The 19,942-nt window shown below is 44.0% G+C and overlaps 1 protein-coding gene across 5 annotated transcripts in view; it reads right to left on the bottom strand.

Moving 5' to 3' along the window:
* Positions 1 to 19,942, bottom strand: part of FGFR1 (fibroblast growth factor receptor 1) — a 163,307-nt gene that overhangs the window by 49,552 nt on the left and 93,813 nt on the right. For all 5 annotated transcript variants that reach the window (XM_048511968.1, XM_048511965.1, XM_048511969.1 and 2 more), the window contains exon 2: positions 17,982 to 18,197. In XM_048511968.1, coding sequence (XP_048367925.1) covers positions 17,982 to 18,072 — 91 coding nt within the window. In that variant the 5' untranslated portion in view covers positions 18,073 to 18,197. The remainder of the gene's footprint in view (positions 1 to 17,981; positions 18,198 to 19,942) is intronic.

Here is a 19,942-nt window from a genome sequence, read left to right as displayed (position 1 = left end):
CGGCCATGCGCAGAACGGGAGACTCGTGGAGGCAGCCAGAAGCGCGGCTTTTAAAAAAATCCTCCTACGTAGCTCCTACATCGGTAAATGAAAAAAAAGGGACGCACACTCATGTTTCCCACCATAGAACGGCAGCCAATCGGGAATGAGGAGCGGAAGACGCAAGGAGGTAATCCCGCCCTCTGAACTCAGCTCTGGAGACACGAGTCAGCTGCTGTGTGGAGAAACGGAGGAGTCGAGCTCAGGTAACGATTTCCGCAGACATGAGTCAAGCCTGAGTCGCCTTGTGTGTGCGGAGAGGGCCCCCCTCAACTTATATGCGAGTGAGGTGTAATTTTAAAAATATTTTAGGGTTTTTATTTGTTGGCCTCTAGGGGGCGCAGTTTTTAGGCTAGCAACACCAAAATTTCAGGGTATCATCAGGTGACACTCCTGATGATACCAGCCAGGTTTGGTGAAGTTTGGTTCAGGGGGTCCAAAGTTATGGACCCCCAAAAGGGGTGCTCCCATCCCCCATTGTTTCCAATGGAAGCTAATAATAGATGGGGCTACCCTTTTGAGGGTCCATAACTTTCGACCCCCTGAACCAAACTTCACCAAACCTGGGTGGTATCATCAGGAGAGTCTCCTAAAGATACTCTGAAATGTTGGTACTCCTAACATCAACATTCTGTCCCTGACAGGCACCCTCAAATTTTCCCCAGATTCTCCCTTTAAATCACCCCCACCCCTTCTGAGTGGATTACAAGGGAGAATCAGGGCTTACAGAACTAGTTTACTGTTTTTCTTTGAAATAAATATTCAAAAACATTTAACCTACTGATGTCTCAATTAATGTAATGTTATTGGTATCTATTTTTATTTTTGAAATTTGCCAGTAGCTGCTGCATTTCCCACCCTCGACTTACATGCGAGACAATAAGTTTTCCCAGTTTTTTGTGGTAAAATTAGGTGCCTCGACTTATATGCGGGTCGACTTATACATGAGTATATACGGTAAGTGGGAAATCATTATTATTACTTTATGCATTGCATAAGATCCATTTAGTTATAATGGAATACAGCAATTGATAGATGTATAACTTTTGCCTCCAAAATAATGTCAGGAGAATAGAGTGCCCCTCTGAAGAACAAAGTAGTTGACAATTCCTGTTTTAAACTAACTATGGGATCCAGTATTGCTGATTTAACATTCAGCACCCTTGAACACCCTTGAATACTGCCTGGATTCTTTTTCTACTACTAAATTTCCCACCTACATTTTGTCCAGAATAGAGAAAGGAACAATTTCAAAAGAAATTGACTTGGGGATGGTGGGCAGGGTGTCACTTTAAAGTCAGTAAAGTTTCAATTCCCGGCACAATTCTGCATTAAACTGCCATGACCAATGGAAGCTCAAAGTGCAGAGATGCTTTTCTGTTGGTGATGGACAGGATTTCTCTCTCAGACCCAGCTGATGAGAGAATGAAGTCAGAGGGCAAAGGCAGGCCGCTGGCCTTTGGTAACTGAGAAAGCAGGCTGGTAAAGATGCACGGTGGGAACATGGATGGAATGCATTCACAGGCTAATGACCATATCGAGCTTCACTTGCTCCTCTGGGAAAAGAACAGACAACACAGTCTAAGCTGAAGGGTGCAGAAGTATCAAGAGGCAGACCAGTTTTAAGGGAAATTGCAGTCTCGGTCACATAGCATGCATTACTAGACTCTTGATATTTGTTTACTGCACATTTGATGGCTGGCAGTTGAATGCATACACCAACTGAAAATAATACCTTTGAGATGAAAGCCTTTTTCAGGTAATACCTTTGACCACAAATACATACTACATATGATTCTCCCAATATGTGCAATAACTGTTTTATGTTAAATGGGCAGCAAGTTTGTTTTCAGCCTCGGTATGCACATACTATTCCTGGTATCTATGTTCTGAAGCTGGATTATAAGCGTAAGGCCCATTTTGAACAAAACGGCAACCACAAATATTGGCAGGGTGGTATACTAAATTTAATTAATTAATACTAATACTAATACTGATACTGATACTGATGATGATGATGATGATGATGATAATGATAATGATAATGATAATAATAATAATAATAATTATTATTATTATTATTATTATTATTATTATTATTATTCCCCATATGAAAATTGCCTCAAAAAGGCTTACATGACAGTTCTTTCACCTATACCCGTGGTGGCGAACCTATGGCACTCCAGATGTTCACAGACTACAATTCCCATCAACCCCTGCTAGCATGGCCAATTGGCCATGCTGGCAGGGTCTGATGGGAATTGTAGTCCATAAACATCTGGAGTGCCATAGGTTTGCCACCACTGGCCTATACATTCAAACACCAAGAGATGAACGTGCATGTACTATGCCCCAGTATTTAATCCGGTGTACTGGTTTTCAGAACTTGCCCAATACATTGTGGCAACCAAGTTAGAAATCCCAGTGACTTCCCCTCTTCCCTTTTTGTAAAGACTGTTTGCTTAGATTTCAGTCCCGTGCACCTTTGAAGAAGAGGAGGACCCACCTGGATTCTTTTGCAGAGTGCAGGAATACTATTCAGGTTTCCTAGGTGATGCGTCTGCTGCCTTTTTAGTGCAAGCAAAGCAGGAAACAAGAAACGCCCATTCCCACACCTGTGCTGGGCCAGGTTCCAATTTTCATGATGTTTTGGGATAAGGCCTAGACAGTATTAAGAGCAGACAAGTTGAAAGTGCACAGACAGAGAGACAGACAGAAAGATAGACTCACACTCAGAGAACCATCTTCCCACAGATTTCCCTCAATTCCTATTCCATTGAGACAGACACATGAGCACTGCTGCCCCTCTCTTGCTCATGCATGTTAATTAAGGGGAGCCTGTTTGATCACTGGGCTCTGTCAGGCTCAAATGTCTCTTTCAAATCACACTGAAGCTTTGTAATTTAAGGCACTGGCCGGGTACAGCTCCTCCCAGAGCAGGGCTCAGCCAACTGGTAGCCAAAGACAACACGAGGCCCCAAACTCAGATCCTTTCCTGGCGGCTCTTGAAGGAGTCCCCATCCTCCCCTCCCACTTCCATCAAATGGTTAATAAGCCAGATGATCTCTGAGGTCCCTTTGTATTTGCTCCTATTGTGCAGAGAGACTCTTAAGATACACCTGGGGCAGTTGCACGGCTTTGAGAAAGCTTTCGTCTTTAATAGAGCCTCTTGTCTTCACCAAGGTTTGAATCAAGTAATTACCACAGTGGTGGGCAAAAGGCACAGCCCCTCTCTCATTTCCAGAGAGGTAGGATTGGAATAGGAGGAAGATTCTCCTCAAGTTTCCATTTTTAAAATCATCTGTGGAATGTCACCACCACTACTATACACTGTTTAGAGCAGTGACGGTGAACCTTTTCGAGACCGAGTGCCCAAATTGCAACCCAAAACCCTCTTTTTTATCGCAAAGTGCCAACAAGGCAATTTAACCTGAATACTGAGGTTTTAGTGTAGAAAAAATGGTTGGCTCCGAGGTGTGCGTTACTCAGGAGTAAGCTTGGTGGTAGTCGGTGGCTTTGCTTTGAAGCAACAGTGCAACTCTTCCAACGGGTGAATCACGACCCTAGGAGGGTTTACTCAGAAGCAAGCCCCATTGCCAGCAACCGAGCTTACTCCCAGGTAAAGAATTACGCTTTAATCCTTCGCATGAAAATCAGTGGGGTTTAACAGCGCTTAACAGGGTTACCTACACTGCTTCCCCAAAACTGGGTCTTAGGTTTAATGCTAATAATGGAGCCCAGCGGCCCAGGCCAGCCTAGATGTGTGTGGGGGGGGGGGCGACTCTGTGCGTGCCCACAGAGAGGGCTCTGAGTGCCACCTCTGGCACCCGTGCCATAGGTTCACCACCACTGGTTTAGAGTGTTCAGGTTTAGCATGACAGTAAGCAAGGAAATTGCCCCACATGAGTCAGGGGTACCTGCCTCTCCTTCTAGGCAGCATTCTGAGCAGGTGATGCTGTTGGGGAGGAAGTGGATTTACCAAGGATTACGGGCCCCCCTCCCCAAACATGGAGCCATCATTGCAAACTAGTCACTGGTTCAAAACTCAGCTCAGGCATAAACTCTCTAAGACATTTTGGACAAGCCCTCAGCTTCAGGCCTTTATGGGGAAAATACTGTAGACAACAAAAATGGCAGCAGCACACCAAAAAAAGGAGAGTGGCAAAGCCAGAAGTACGAAACTAATTCAGATGAAGAAAATCTAACCAATGCTTTTAAAGGGCTTTTTAAAAAACAAAATCATTTACATATAAAAATAAATGTTGATTGATGGAAAAACAGGAAATTACAGATAATTGAAAAAGTGCACACAGCCAAAACAATTAGAGTAATGGTTGCAAACCAATAAGCCATCTTAAATAATAATAGCCAACCTTACAGGATTGCTGTAACAGTTGCTGAACTTAATGTAGGCAAAATTATACTTCAAAGAGGTCACCAATGGCCTGAAAAAATCACTAAATAGCCCCTTCCTCACACTGAGTATGAGAGGGGGCTACTTGAAAGACCTCTTTAGCCTGAACAGAAAAGCAAAAGAGAGAAAGGCCCAAGGAAGGGAAATCACAACTCACAAAACAGCAACCCAACAGAGCATTCTGCTGTGTTGTTATGATTTTGCATATTTTATTTTCAAAGTTTTAAATTGCATATGGTTAGCAGTATATTGACAGAAGAGCTTGTTTGCAAGCACAGCGAATCCACCAACACAACAAACAGTTGGTTTTTATACTCCATTTTTCTCAACCTTTAAGGAGTCTCAAAGCAGCTGACAATCGCCTTCCCCCTCCCCGCCCTACAACGACACCTTGTGAAGTAGGTGGGGCAGAGAGAGTTCTGAGAGAACTGTGACTAGACCTAAGTTACCCAACAGGCTTCATGTGCAGGAGTGGGAAAACAAATCTCCCTAAGTGGGGATATATCATTGGTGGGTATTTTGGAGTGCAGAGTTTTTATATTATCATCCACAGTGGTGGCTGCATTCACAGGTAAAGAATGAGGAACTGCAAGTAAGGAACTGGGAAACAACTTCAGGCAAGGCCGTTCTTTCCACTGTATTCACCCTGGCCTGCAGAATCTTGGGGCACCTGAAGGACAAATATTTATTGCTGCATAAATTCTTATAAGCCAGAACCCACTCTGTCAGATGCAGGAAACACTACACTCAGCAGAAATAAAATCCATACATGTGTAACCCTGTAATGGAACATTATAGGGTATGAAAGCATAGATTATTGTCGGCACTAACCCATCCCCCCAAAATGCTGGGATGGCCAAGTTTATCCATGTAAACTAAGTGCTTACATAAATTCACCCCGGGGCAAGGAAGCTGGATCGTCACATGCAATTTGTGGCGGCATACACGTACTTGAGTGACAGAGAAATTGAAATTGAGATGATTGATGGGAACCACAAAACCCTATCCACGATGCATCTCTCAAGGGATTTGGAAAAGAGTGTCTTTTAATACCCTGCATCTGAGGCTGTAACACGAGATTCCCAGCCTGGGACCTGCCAGGAGTGTACGGGGGCACCCCAGAGCCTGTCTAGAGCTATATGAAGGGCAGTTCTTGCCAGAACATTACAGAATGGTTTTGAAACAAGTCTGAAAATTACAAGCATGATGTCATGTCCAAGGGCTCTCTGTTTCACTTTTGAAGACTTAGGCTGTAGCTTTTGAAATGGAATTAAATCCCGAGTTTAGTCTGGCAAGTCTAGCACCAGATGGCAACACTCAACAGGTTCTTAGAACTGTCATTGGTTTTCCAAGGAACTGGGGAGGAGGTAGGGAAGAGAGAGAAATTCCAGAGCTAAGAAAAAAAAGCGCACACACCCCTCCACTTACCCAGCTCCAGGTGAAAAAGAGTGAGACAGCAAAGAGTTTTGGCAGCAGAAAGGAGCGGGGTGGGGTAGGGGAGCAGCACAGATTAACCTTTACTCTTTTGGTGTTCAGCCAGGGCCTCAATACAGGCATTTTCAGAAAAAGGGGTTTTTGCATGCAAATGGCCTTGTGCCAGACTAGGCCCATCTGAATGTAAAACTTCTGCATTCAAAGCCCTTACAAAACAGTGCAAACTGCTGTTATTTGCCAGGACGATTGCAATAATGCAACAAAGAGCACACAATAAAGAGCTGAATGGCTGAGATCAGCAGGTCCTCTCAGCAGTTTCCATGGAAACCCCACCAGGGCTTACTAAAGGTATTTCCTGAAGAAAAAGCACACACATGCCCAACAGCTCTACTAATCCCAACAGGAAGCGCTTACTGGGCCTCTGGGGACTGGCCTCTTTCTGGGGGTGGGGGGGATACATTTCTTCCCCCTTTTCTTGTTGGCCTTTCCTCAAGGCTGGCTATGATCTGTTTGGTGGGGAGGGGCTGGTAATGGTGTTATTCTATCCTCCCCCCCCCCCACCCAATCTCCTGCACACACACACAACTTCTGTTTCTTGTTACTGCAAACAGTTCTGGTGGTTAAACTCTTCCCGGGGGTGGCGGGGTGAGGGGGGGGATTGAGTTTGTGTGCATGCTCTTTTTCAAAACTGCACGCCCGCCCCCCCCCCCCAATCCAATCCAATCGTAACATGGAAATTTTCCAGACTGTAGTCTGGTTTATAAACTCCAGCCTCTGCCAAACATTAATGAAAGGAAGTGGTTTGACACAGAGAGTGCAACTACAGGAGCCATTGAGGCTCCAGTGCAGCCAGGAGCTCAGGCTGGGGGGATGATCTGAATTATGTTGGGAAATGGGTTACTTGTGTACATCCAGTCCAGTCAGGGATGGCATACAAAGGAGGGCATGGAATGCAGCTCTCCCTGTGTGTGTGTGTGTGTGTGTGTGTGTGTGTGCGCGCACGCGCGTGTTTGTTAAACAATGACTGTAAAAACATTTTATCCTTTAACGGTCTAAATCAGAGGTTCCCAATGTTTTTGAGCTTGTGGGCACATTTAGAATTCTGACAAGGAATGGCAGGCACAGCAAAAGGAAAGGAAAGGAAAAGGCTGCCACTAAATGGCTGCTGCAGGAGGCGGAGCCAAGCTCACAATGACTTTAGTAACACAGAGCAATCCTTGTGCTGTGGTGGCAGCTGCACAAGAGCAACATTTAAAAAAACCCTGTGCAGCCAATCAAATCGCCAACAGTCAGTCCCCCATTCATTAAAACACTTGGAAAGTGCCAGAAAAGGTAGACTCAAAAGGCAGACTTCCCATGTCAACGGGAAGAGAAACTTTAAGTCATTTCCTGCCTCGCCGCAGCACAGCATGGGAAACACCCACAAGATGTCCTCCAGGTCAGGGGAGAAGGTATTGGTGGGTGCCATGGCATCCATGGGCATCATGTTGTGGATCCATGATCTAAATACTATTTAGAAACAGCAGCAGGTACAAAGAGCAAGAGCAAGAGGCAGATCCCTGAATTTTTCTTTTGGCTTTCAACAAGAGATTCCCCTACTCTTCAGCGGCCTTGTATACTTAAATGTTTACAGAAATATATGAGTAGTAAACAAGTTCTTAAAGTTTAAACATTTAATAATTCACATCTCTCTTTATGCCACATTTTTATCCCATCCTTCCTCCAAGGAGCTCAGGGCAATATGGGGGGTGGGGGTCTTCTCTCATCCCACACTGCATATTGTAGAACCAACCTAAATTCTCTTGGACTGGATGGCTTTCCTAAAGCATCACAGTAGCGGAATCTACCAGATTTTGTATGTGTTTTCCAAGGATCGCCTCCACAAAATAAATACAGGACAGAGGACCAAAACCACCGACTGAATTATTCTTAAAGCCAAATGTTCCATGATTGATTTAAGAAGTAGATGAAGGGCAGAACTTATGCTAATAGCAAGATTTTTTTTCTTTGCCAAGTATTATAAAGAGGAAAAAACTGCCAAGTGATGAAGGAGTGGTTGAGAAAAGGCACATTATCCTCATGAATAGCACCACTTTTTATAGACATCTCAGTGCATTTAGTAAAGAGATTTCCAGATATCTGGCAATCTCCCATTCTACCCCAGAGTAGAATTAAGCCAAGACAACACGTATTGTTCATTATTTGAATGAAGATTAGGTGTTCAGCTTTGTTTTTGTATGACATTTAGATAAAACACTTTTTCAGTTCTTTACAGTTTTGTTGAGATGTATGAAAAAAGCTTGGATTCCATTCCACTTAATTTTAAAAAGATGTTCAGGGGAAAAATGCTTGGGAACATACATGCTTGAGCACTACTCCAATTGATGCCGTTTGGTTCTCCACAGCTTGAATCTTGAAATTTCTGTGCTTTTTTTGGTTACGGCATTTATTTATTCCTCCTTTTTCCTCAAAGGGGTTCAAAGCGGCTCACAAAAATATGACAATAGAATCAACCAACAAAAACAAACAGAAGAACCTGAGTCCAGGTTAGTATTGCTCAACAAGTCTGGCTAACACAAGCCCTGCCCCACAAGCCCCAGGCTGGCACCGGAGGGCCCACACCTCTGGCTTTGTCCAGTTTTTGGGTGCTTACAGGAAAAGGAAACAAAACAAACTCTTGCCCAGATGGAACTCATCCACTGGTGGTTTGCCCAGCAAGTTCTCTTCCTTATTCCCCAACACTTTAGGCTGAATTCCAGTTTAGTGGACTACCTGGGACTGTATGTACTCAGGCCAGGCTCCAAGTCCCACTACTGGCATAGTAGGGAACTGTGGATTGGCAGCATCAGGCACTGCAATTGGTAGCCAAGAAATTATGCAGCCCCTGGCAAATACTTGGAACTAGGCTTCTTGCCATGGCCTTCTCAAACTAGTTTCTTCTGCCTGCTACAGCTGCACACGAGTCTCCAGTTCAGGTGCCTGAGCTGAAAAACCTGTACATCTGGGACTAGATTTTAGTATACTTGCTCGTAGCATCCGCCTGACTTTGACAATTCACACTTAAACAGCAATAATTAGAGCATGCATGTCTCTGTTTTACTATATCATCATAATGATTCTGCACAGACAGTGATTATGGTTCTACAATTCTCATAAAGAAATGACTCTAATGCAATTTCCAAACCCTGCAGTACAGTCCTACTATATGTGAGCTGCACAATTAGAACTTAATTTCGAAACAAGAAAAGGAACCATCTATTGCACAGACATTTTCTCATGTACTTTCCATGCTTCTGATTTGGCACAGCAGTAGGAACATAGTATGCAGCCCTTCGGCCTGGAAATAGTTGAGTATCACTTAATGACCAAGAGTGGGAGAGACTTGGGACAGGGTTAGCTAGGGACAGGATTCAACAGAGTGTAAGCTTATTGGCAAGAGAAAGCATGCCACACTCAGCACAGTCTCGGGTTTCCAGTTCAGAAGAAATATTTACTATGCCAGTATCGTAAACATACACCCCCTGCACCAGGTCCCCACCCAGCCAACACCTACACCACAAAACCTCCAGCTCTGTTGGCAGAAATCTACACTTGGCCTGCTGAAACCAGGTCAGGCAAGGAAGAAATAAATGAGTCATAAAAGAGAGCCCCGTCACCATTACAAAAGAACACAACACTATTACAAATACACAAACATACAGAGCAGCAATGTGTTTCAAGCCAATGCAGTCAAGTGCATGAATCCCAGCTGACATGAAAAGCTGAAAAGAAAAGCCTCTCCTCACAAGTTTTTGGGATGTTCTATTCAACGAAATACTCATCTGTATATCTAAGAAAGTGTGGATTTGCCCTCTTTCGCTCCAAAGGGGAGCTATCCTCCAGACTTGCTGCAGATTGAAAACTAATCAGCCACACCATGTATGCCAATAATCAGTAAGACACTCAAGCCCTTCCACACAACTTCTGTAGTTCTAATCTAGTGTTTCCTCCAGTTTGGGCAGATTTAGAGTCATGCATCATAAATGCATAAAGCTCGATGCTTTATGCCAGTGGTGGCGAACCTTTGGCACTCCAGATGTTATGACTACAATTCCCATCAGCCCCTGCCAGCATGGCCAATTTGCCATGCTGGCAGAGGCTGATGGGAATTGTAGTCCATAACATCTGGAGTGCCAAAGGTTCGCCACCACGGCTTTATGCTGAGTCAGACCATTGGCCTACCAAGGTCAGTTTTATCTGACAGTGGCTTGCCATGTGCTCAAGGTGAGGTATTTAACATCACTTGCCTGATCCTTTTAACTAAAGATTCTGGGCACTGCTTCTGGAACCTTCTGCATGCAAAGCAGAAGCTCTACCACTGAGCCACTCCCCCTCCTTACATCATACCCGTAGAGTTGCACACCTAGGAGGTATTTAGTCTATGAATAATGATATAGATGAAACTCATTTGTATTCGTAAAAATTGCGTAATGAGTATGTGTGTAACAAAACTATCCACTTTGATTACAAAGTAAACAATAGAAATAACAGCATATAAACAATGAATGAGGAAAAAGTGTAAATATCAACATTTACACAGAAGGTAACAAAAGTAATGAGAACATCAATATTTATTCAAAAAAGGTGAGGACTTCGGTATAGCTTGTTTCAACACCGACTGTAGTTTGTGTAAAAAAATGACTTCACTGCATCCAAAATGTGAGACGTGAAACGGAATGATCAATGTGCTGGCACAGTAGCAGCTATGCACAGGTCTGTAAAATTAATTGCCGTTGTGTTAAAGGAGGTCATTCTCAGAGTTATCTAGCATGTTTCACAGCACAGTAGAGATATGAACCCAGATCTTAAGCTGGGGTGGCCAATCTATGGTGTTCCAGATGTTCATGGACTACAATTCCCATCAGCCCCTGCCAGCATCACCAATTGGCCATGCTGGCAGAGGCTGATGGGAATTAACATCTGGAGCACCATAGGTTGGCCACCCTGCCTTAAGCCAACACTCTCACCCCTATAAAACAGTTTGTTAGTCTTAAAGGGAAAAAACTAAACATTACAATGAGGCAAAAAAAAATTAAGAAAAGAAATTATGCATGAACCTGAGACCCATATTTACTATTGATCTGTTATGTTAAACACAACCCGTTTCAGATTTTTAAAATCTACCACCCAACCCACAAATATCACCCCCACCCAAGAAATACAGTTGATGTATGTACGAATCATCCGGATACAGAAGGTCTATTGATCCAGGCCTACCTAATTTGATTTTCTCTTAGAACCACAGACTGAGCAAAGGAGGAAACAGACCCAATGGGAAACGTAAATCAATCTCTCTCAGTAAATTTATTACCAAAAGCTGAACTTCAAAAGGGGGCCTCTTCACTGTGCTGAGAACCTTGCCCTCTTGCAATTGAAATCTCCTCCCTCCTCCTTGCTTACATGAAATCTGAAATGGTGCCCAAGACAGTTGTCAAATTTCTCCCAGAAAGGAAGCTGCTCGTGTTCATGTACCGATTCATTTGTGTGTGCACACTGGTGCAAGTGATCACAACTGTCCTCCCCTCTAAGCACAGAAGGCAGTTTTTCAAATTGTTCTGAAGTACTAAAGTTCCTAGTGAGCTTATCACAGGTACCTCAATGACACCAACTTCCCAGACAAACAGCTGGCCCCAAACTATCACACGGAGTGACTATGGTGCCCCGAAGGCCTGGCCTGGGTGAACTGAATGTATGCCCTCAATTTTTTCCTTTAAAACATCCTCAAATGTTCTGCAATGTACAGGGGCTTCTGCAGATGAAGAACTGATGCAGAAAAAGCATTTCCTGAAGATACCATGTTTGAGAATAACTGAGCCAGGTGATTCCTTCTGAGCTTCCTTCCTGTAGTTTCTCCTCTCCTTATAGTCCAGTGATGGTGAACCTCTTTGAGACCGAGTGCCCAAACTACAACCCAAAACCCACTTATTTATCGCAAAGTGCCAACATGGCAATTTAACCTGAGGTTTTAGTATAGAAAAAATGGTTGGCTCCAAGGCGCGTGTTACTCAGGAGTAAGCTTGGTGGTAGTCGGTGGCTTTGCTTTGAAGCAACCATGCAACGCTTTGAACGGGTGAATCACGACCCTAGGAGGATTTACTCAGAAGCAAGCCCCATTGCCAGCAACCGAGCCTACTCCCAGGTAAAGGATCATGCTTTAGTTCTTCCCATGAAAATCAGTAGGGTTTAATAGCACTTAACAGGGTTACCTACACTGCTTCCCCAAAACCAGGTCTTAGGTTTAATGCTAATAATTTCCCTGAAATAATTACGATATTATCACATGACGAACTCTGTGCACGCGTGCCACCTCTGGCACCCGTGCCATAGGTTCGCCACCACTTTTATAGTCTGAAGGGAACCTGTGCTAGCACTCCGTCTGAAAGATCGATTTCCCGATTTCCCAAGTCTGACTTGCTGCTGCCACTACTCAAGGGCTGATTTGGGAGCTGTAGAAACGTGCGTTTGTGAGAGTTTGGTCAGAAGCTTGGAGGCTAGTATACATCCGATACCTCTGCCTCCCCCATGGGAAAAATGAGTTGTAAAAACACAGCCCCAGCTGCTGAGCATAATCTCTGTCCTTTGGTAACAGCTCCCCTCCCCACATCTACAGTCGCTCCCAACCCCAGCCCAGTAATTAATCACAGCATCAAACACTAATCAGTAACTGATGCCTGCTGGCCCGTGGCCCAGCTGATCTTTTTTTTTTTTTGCTCAAAAGCCCCCAGCAATGAATTACCAGAATTACAGAAAACTGTCCCAGAATGTCTGCTTAGTTCCTTAAAAAGGTACACAATCAAGGAGCCAGGCAGGCTTTTCACTCACACAGAATTCTACCAAAAAGAACTGGAAAGTAGGTAGTCATCTGCCCAAGCTGGTACCTCAAAGAACTTTAATCTCCACAGCTAAGCAACTTTCCCTATCTGCCTTGCAAAAAGATCCTGTGTAACTTGAGAGCCTATGCCACTTCTCTGCCCAGCCTCCCTCTATAAACTGTATTGTAGGGATCTTCAGTCAGAGAGTCACAATCTAATAAAATAAATGAACATGAAGATGGAACAGTTTAGCGTGCTATGAATATAGAGGAGGCGCAATCTTGCTATGGCACTCCCTGCTCGGCTGCTGAATCCATAGAAAACCACCATAATGTGCTATTTAGATATAACAGTCAGTTTCCTAAGAATTTCAGTTGCTTTTTTGAAAGGAGCAGCAAGCTGGCAGGCCTTCTGGTTATACAAGGATATGCTCTAAAATATGTGGCCTGCTGAAATCTCAGAATGATGGCTTGAATAAGGTTTCCAGGGATTGAGTACAATGTCAGAAGTTTACTTCACTGCACCCCCAGTGAGTTCTTTGCCAGGATTATGTAAAAATAAGCATATTTGCTTAATTTGAATAATTTATATGGATTGCAGAATGAAGCATTTCTTTTTTTAAACAACTTTTTAAAGCACAAAGTACACAACATCTCCCCTGGCCTATTTTGCAAGCGTGTTTACAACATTCTTCTATCTGCCACCTTTTGGAATTTGTACATATTGACTATTGGAAAGAACATCCCAGTTGTTATGGGAAGAGGATGCTTACATTTGTTTTTATTTTGAATGAGCAAGAACTGTACAAAGGGTTTTGCATTACCACCCCGAGAACCACCTGGCTGTTCAGACCATTCTATTTCCAGTAGCAGACAGATGTCTTGAGAAGCTCCTGGATGCGGCAAGTAGATGGGTCATTAGTTGCCCCTGGCATCTGGTAGACTAATAAAAGAGAAGAAAAGAATATGCAGCCTCTTGTGCACTACCTGTTTTGGTTCCACTACTTCAGGGAGAAAAGGCTGCTTCTCTTCCTTGTACTGAGCATAAGCTGAGATAGTGAGGGGCAGCAGATAAAGCATTAGATTGGCAGGAGGGGAAGAACTCAGGTTCAAATCTCTGTTCAGCCCTGAAATTCAAGGACCAGCCAACCTATTTCACAACACCGAAAATTATTGTGGAGGGGGGGGGGGGGCAGAAAGAGAAAATTTCAAAGACAGAACACAAGGCAGATCAGTGTTGCTGAACATAATAAAGTGGGAAAGGGTGTAATCCTTACATTTACTAGTGGTCCTTTCTGGCAGAAATATCTCTGAGACTGAGCTTTTGAGCATGCCTTCCCCCATAAGAGATCCAGGATCCCTCCTCCTCTTCCAGATCATGCTTTTTAGGATTTTACAGAATATCTCCCCTGTGGAGAAGCAACTTTAAAACAAAAATGGGGGCAGAGCATGTGTGTACTCATCTACTTGTGAATGCGTGCTTCCCCCCCCCCAAAAAAAACTACATCTCACAGCACATAATTCACATATTTTTAAAAATACACATACTGTTTCTAAAGTGTGCATCTAAAATATAATAATGAACTTGCACACAAATACCCAGTTTGACATGGAGCTGCAGCCAGCATACACTCAGTTGTAAATCTGGGATTGTGGTCATACAATGTATGCTAAGAAACCATGGAAACTGGCAATAGAAAATTCAATCAGATCCAACACGCTGATCTCTTCTGCTGTACATCCTTCCTGCCCGGCATCTAGCCAGGAGGCTGAAAATGATGGCTTGTTGGAAGCTCTACCTGGTTGGCTCTTTTGAGAACAGCAGACCATGAGGACCTCAAGATAATAAAAACAGCTCTGACCAGGCTCAAAGATGCCGGAAAAGAATAGAAGCCAAAGAAAGTTCTGGCATCAAGTGAACTGAGCCAAAAGGTTCAATTCTATGGGCCCCTGAACAAGATGCCCCCAGCCAGCCTCCACTGTTTCAAATAGGAGAGGGAATCTAATGCCATCTCCACGGCAAAGAATAGCTAAAGACACACAAACAAGCAAGTAAAGCAACTCCTGTCCAAAAGCCTCTCAAAGTAGACAGGACCATCAAGCCCAAAGAACCGATGAACAACCACAGACTCTCAGCAGAACCACAGGACACTGTGGGAAGCCTAGCACAACAAATGTACAATCCCCTTCGGGGATCGGGCGGTATAAAAGCCGAATTAATAAATAAATAAATAAATAAATCTGAAAATCCACGCCAATGTCAAATCAGAGAATCCCATCTCACCAACTCACACAAAGAACACAACGTTGCGAGACCCATAGAACTAATTTCAAAGCACAGAATCTAAACCAAATCAATCTGGCAAGCCGAAACCAAGTCCTGGAAAGAAGACACACAGTGGAAAGAAGATGGTGACATATGGCAAAATTCAAGGGAAAAAACCAGTCCCAGGAGCCTTAAAACACTGGCTCTGAATAATCCTATTAGTTCCAACTATTTCTGGGATTTTTAAGCGCCCATTTCCCAGTATTCTGGAAGATCCCAGATACCATCCAGAGACCTAAATATGTCTGGAAAATACTGATGTTTTCCGATAGATGTTCAGCCAGATATATCCAAATGCACAACCTTATTTATAAAGCAAGCATCCATACTCTGAATTTCTTCACAACTAAGACACAGCTACTAAACCTGACTTTTGGTTAGAAACAATGCTTAACCAAGTAGTATCTTGTAGGATCAGACCAAAATCTGCCTAATCCAGCATTATCTGCAAGAATCCCAGAATTAGGCTGCTCACCAATAGACCATAGTTTTGCTCTTGCAGTTCACATGATGACCAGTGAAGGAACTGTCATCTGCCCAGAACAACCAGTGTCCTGGAATATAAGTAACTAGTACAAAACCAAATTTGGAAAGCCTTGTTCTGTTCAAGCACACGCACTGTTTTCAAGTTAGAGCTAAATGATGACATTATTCAGGCCTTTGTGCCCTTTGATACACAGAAATTTTGCAAGGGATATGAGCAAGGCAAATATCTATCTGTAGGTGCAACCATGTTCAAAATATAGGCATTTTTACTTCTCCTATAGATGAAGAAAAGAAGCAACATCTTTTGTAGGTTTTGCAGAAGCATAAGAACATAAGAACATAAGAACAAGCCAGATGGATCAGACCAGATTCCATCTAGTCCAGCTCTCTGCTACTCACAATGGCCCACCAGGTGCCTTTGGGAGCTCACATGCAGGATGTGAGAGCAATGGCCTTCTGCGGCTTTTGCTCCCGAGCACCTGGACTGTTAAGGCATTTGCAATCTCAGATCAAAGAGGATCAAGATTGGTAGCCATAAATCGACTTCTCCTCCATAAAGCATGTGTCTCTCATACACACATTTCTCACTCACCATCAGATACAAGCCACACAGAATTTATTTTTATACACTAGCCTGAACAGGGCATATCTAAGACACTATATCCTCTCAGAAATAATATCCAAACATCATGCCCCTCCCATTAACATGAACCAGAATGCATCAGGAAATTCTCCTGCGCAAACTCACAGACAAAAAGGAACCTATGTGTAAGAAATTTTTATTCTGATTTTGCAACAGATCATAGCAATTCCAACATGACTTGCACTGAGGAATGCTGCAGTACGTTGAGACCATTGGGTTACCTAACATGTCCATTTGGAAGCAACTCCATCTCCCAAACCAACAGGGGAAAGAATTGGATAATCTTCAGTTGCTAGGATCGTTCTCAGACTCTGGCTACCTAAACCAGGGGTCGGGAACCCGCGGCTCGCGAGCCGCATGCGGCTCTTCCGCCGCTGTTCTGCGGCTCCATCAGCCGAGCTGCGGGGCCCCTCTTCACCCACCCTGCGAGGAGCAGGGCAGGCGCATCACTCGCCCGGCAGCCGGCAAGGCCGAGCCGCCGGGCCTATCTACGCCTGCCCTGCAGGCGGGTGTGTGTGTGTGGCCGGTAGTGCCAGCCCAGTGGGGGGGGGGGGTGAGGGGGGGGGTGAGCCAAATGGCTCTTTGAGGGGAAAAGGTTCCCGACCCCTGACCTAAACCATCTGGTAAGTATGTAACTCCATCTCCCTATTTTTAAGAAGTTGGGATGACCGACATGACCCTTAGCTGAACATGCTAGGGTAGTTTGATGCAACACTATAGAGCAACTGATCTTACTGAATGTGCAGTTTCCTAAAAGCAGTGCATGTCAGCAGCAGAAGTAGGGTGGGGGGAATCACCTTCTCCACTCAGCTCTCTTCTGGTGGTTGTCTCCAGCTTGTTCTCATTATCCATTTATCCCCAGAAAGACATACATATATGCTCAGCAACAAAAGAACTCTTTGAAAGCCCATTTAGATATTACTCCTTTGACAGGTAACCAAGAAAGTTGACAAACAGCCTAATAACAGAATACTTAAGGGTTACATGCAGTAAATAAACAAAACAATAGTACATTACAAATAGTGCAAAATTTCTACTGAAATCAAATGCTTGACCCACATTTGCCCTGAAAGAATTTCATGAATGTATCTGTACAAAGTACAGCTGTATTGATCTCTGGTTTTTTTTCTTATCCCATTAAACCATTTTTTAATTTTGTAGGAGTAAGCAGTTCCAAGTCTCATGTCACAAAGTGAGCATTAAAAAAGAAGGCAGGAGGAGAGCAAGATCACAACCAACACCTCTTCTATCCTGAAACTTGCAAAATGAGCAAGTGAGCCCATACTTCAGAATTGGCTCTAGTAATCATTTTTAAAGTTGACGAAGAGTTTACCACACACACCACCCCGCACATGGCAACAATGCAACCAATGATTCACTAGAGAGGAAATAAGGCCATTCAACACCACGTTTATAAACACAGGCCTAGCAAGAAACAGTTCGACCACATCTCTTTTGTATTGTCGAAGGCTTTCACGGCCGGATTCAACTGGTTCTGGTGGGTTTTCCGGGCTGTGTGGCTGTGGTCTGGGGGATCTTGTTCCTAACGTTTCGCCTGCATCTGTTGCTGGCATCTTCAGAGGTGTATCACATTTCACACTGTGTGAAAGAGACTTTTCTCTGTGAAACGCCTCTGAAGATGCCAGCCTGAAGCCTGGCAACGATTAAGGCTAAGATCCACCAGACCACAACCACACAGCTCGAAGCATGAAACCACATTTCTTTTGTTTCACCAACACTGGAGGTTCTTGGCAGACTTTTTCACAGAAATGGCTGAGGCTTTTCCTACCTTGTTCTGGCATGGTTTGCGCCGGTCTTGCAATGGACAGCATGGCTGTGACCAGCACAGCCCAAAGAACGAGGGACTTCCAGGTAAACATCCCAGTTCTCCGGCTACTTGTTGGGGAATGCACTCTCAGACTCCATGAGGACTTGGAGCTTGGGTCACCAGTCTGCAAACGGGAGAAGAAGCTTCACTTGGTCTGTTCGATCAGTTCTTCAAATGCTGTTGATTAGAAAACAACAGAATTATTTTCACTACAATGAAAAGGCAACTGATAACTGACACACTACTACCAGATAACCTGCTCACCATGAAGACAAGTTTATATTTTACTTGCTGCATCTTTGGTTCATCCTTCTACAGAGTACCGTCTACAGCAGTGTTTCCCAACCTTTTCAACATCACGGTACCCTTGATCTCACTCTTCATATCTCATGGTACCCCTGCCATCCCCCCCACCTTCTGCTCCCCAGGTGAAGGGGAGCACTGGGGTGTGTGTGTGTGTGTGCGGGAATTGGCTGCTGATCTTGCGGCAGGCCCTGCCTTCTGGGCCAGCTCCATGTCCTTGCTGGCGCTGGCAGGATACACCACAAAAGTGAGGGGGGCCGGTAGCGTTGCCGCGGTACCCCTGGGACATGCTCACAGCACCCCAAGGTACCACGGAACCCTGGTTGGGAATCACTGGTCTACAGTTTACAATCTCTGAACGGATGGACATTTACAAAGTACATTCTGCAGAGAATAAGCCCGTAATTATTTAAAGGTGCCATCGTGGTGTTTGTTACAAATGATTAAAAAGAGATAACAGTCTGGAATTTGTTCAGACACAAAAAGCACATCCATACTGCAGACTAAAAGCAGGTTTGAAAGTCATCCCTGCTTCTGAAAACACCGCCTGCCTGGGAAAAATGGGAGCCTCCAAATAGGATTCTCAGCACCTTGACAAAATTCTCAGGATTCTTTTGGAGAAGCCATAACAATTCAAGCAGTGATTGGGAGCTAAATGTGTACACTCACTTGGTTTTATTTGTGATGGCCCATTTACACATGCATATCATCACCTAATACTAAATTAATCATTTGTCAACATGCTTGTGAAAAAAAAATCCCAGAGATTTTAGTAATACAAGAATTATTTGTGTAATTCCTCAGGGCTAACAGTTGTGTCTTGAGATCATCTTCCAATAACAGCCCATCAAGATCTACAAAATTTTAAATTTATTTTTAACCAGTTCCAAGGATTAGAAGTGCAGGTACCCTCTTGCACACCAAAGAAGAATAAATGCCACAGCTATTCAAAGGGTCAACCTGAACGAGATGGTATCCCCGAGTTCACCCCACTGAGGTGCTGCCATTTTGAAGAGTGTGTTCCCACTGAGGAACTCCTGTTAACCGCCTCACAGGAGCCTGATTCTAGTCAGGATGACCGTGACACAGGGGAAAGACAGGCTCTGGCCTCCCGCAGTGCTGTTTTTCAACCAGAAATGGCACTGGGAGGAGTTGTTGGTCGACATCCCACAGCCCTGTTTTGTATTGGGAAAACTGCACAGGGGAGAAAGAAGATGAAGAAGATGACAAAGACAACAACGACATAGAAGATGAGACGATGAGGATGAAGAAGATGAGAACAAGGACAATGAGAATGAAGTCAAGCACAAAAACAAGGGCAAAAAAATTCTATGTCATGTTTTTTCTCTACCATAAGGAGTCTCAAAGCTGCTTACAATCACCTTCCCTCCCCGCCATCTTGTGAAGTAGGTGGAGCTGAGAGTTCTGAGAGAACTGTGACTAGCCGAAGGTCATCCAGCATACTTCATGTGGAGAATTGGGGCTATCGGGAATCCTTCTTTCCCCATGTGTGGTCCTGATTCAAATAAGGCCCCTGCAGCACAGTTAAAATGAGTTTACCATAGTGAACTCACACTACAAAATGGTGGTGCATCTCTAGTGCAAAAGACTGGAAAAAA

Source organism: Sphaerodactylus townsendi, linkage group LG12 (genome assembly GCF_021028975.2).
Source record: "Sphaerodactylus townsendi isolate TG3544 linkage group LG12, MPM_Stown_v2.3, whole genome shotgun sequence".
Taxonomy (NCBI): Eukaryota; Metazoa; Chordata; class Lepidosauria; order Squamata; family Sphaerodactylidae; genus Sphaerodactylus; species Sphaerodactylus townsendi.
The sequence above is the reverse complement of the archived record's forward strand: the minus strand, read 5'-3'. Positions and strand labels throughout refer to the sequence as shown.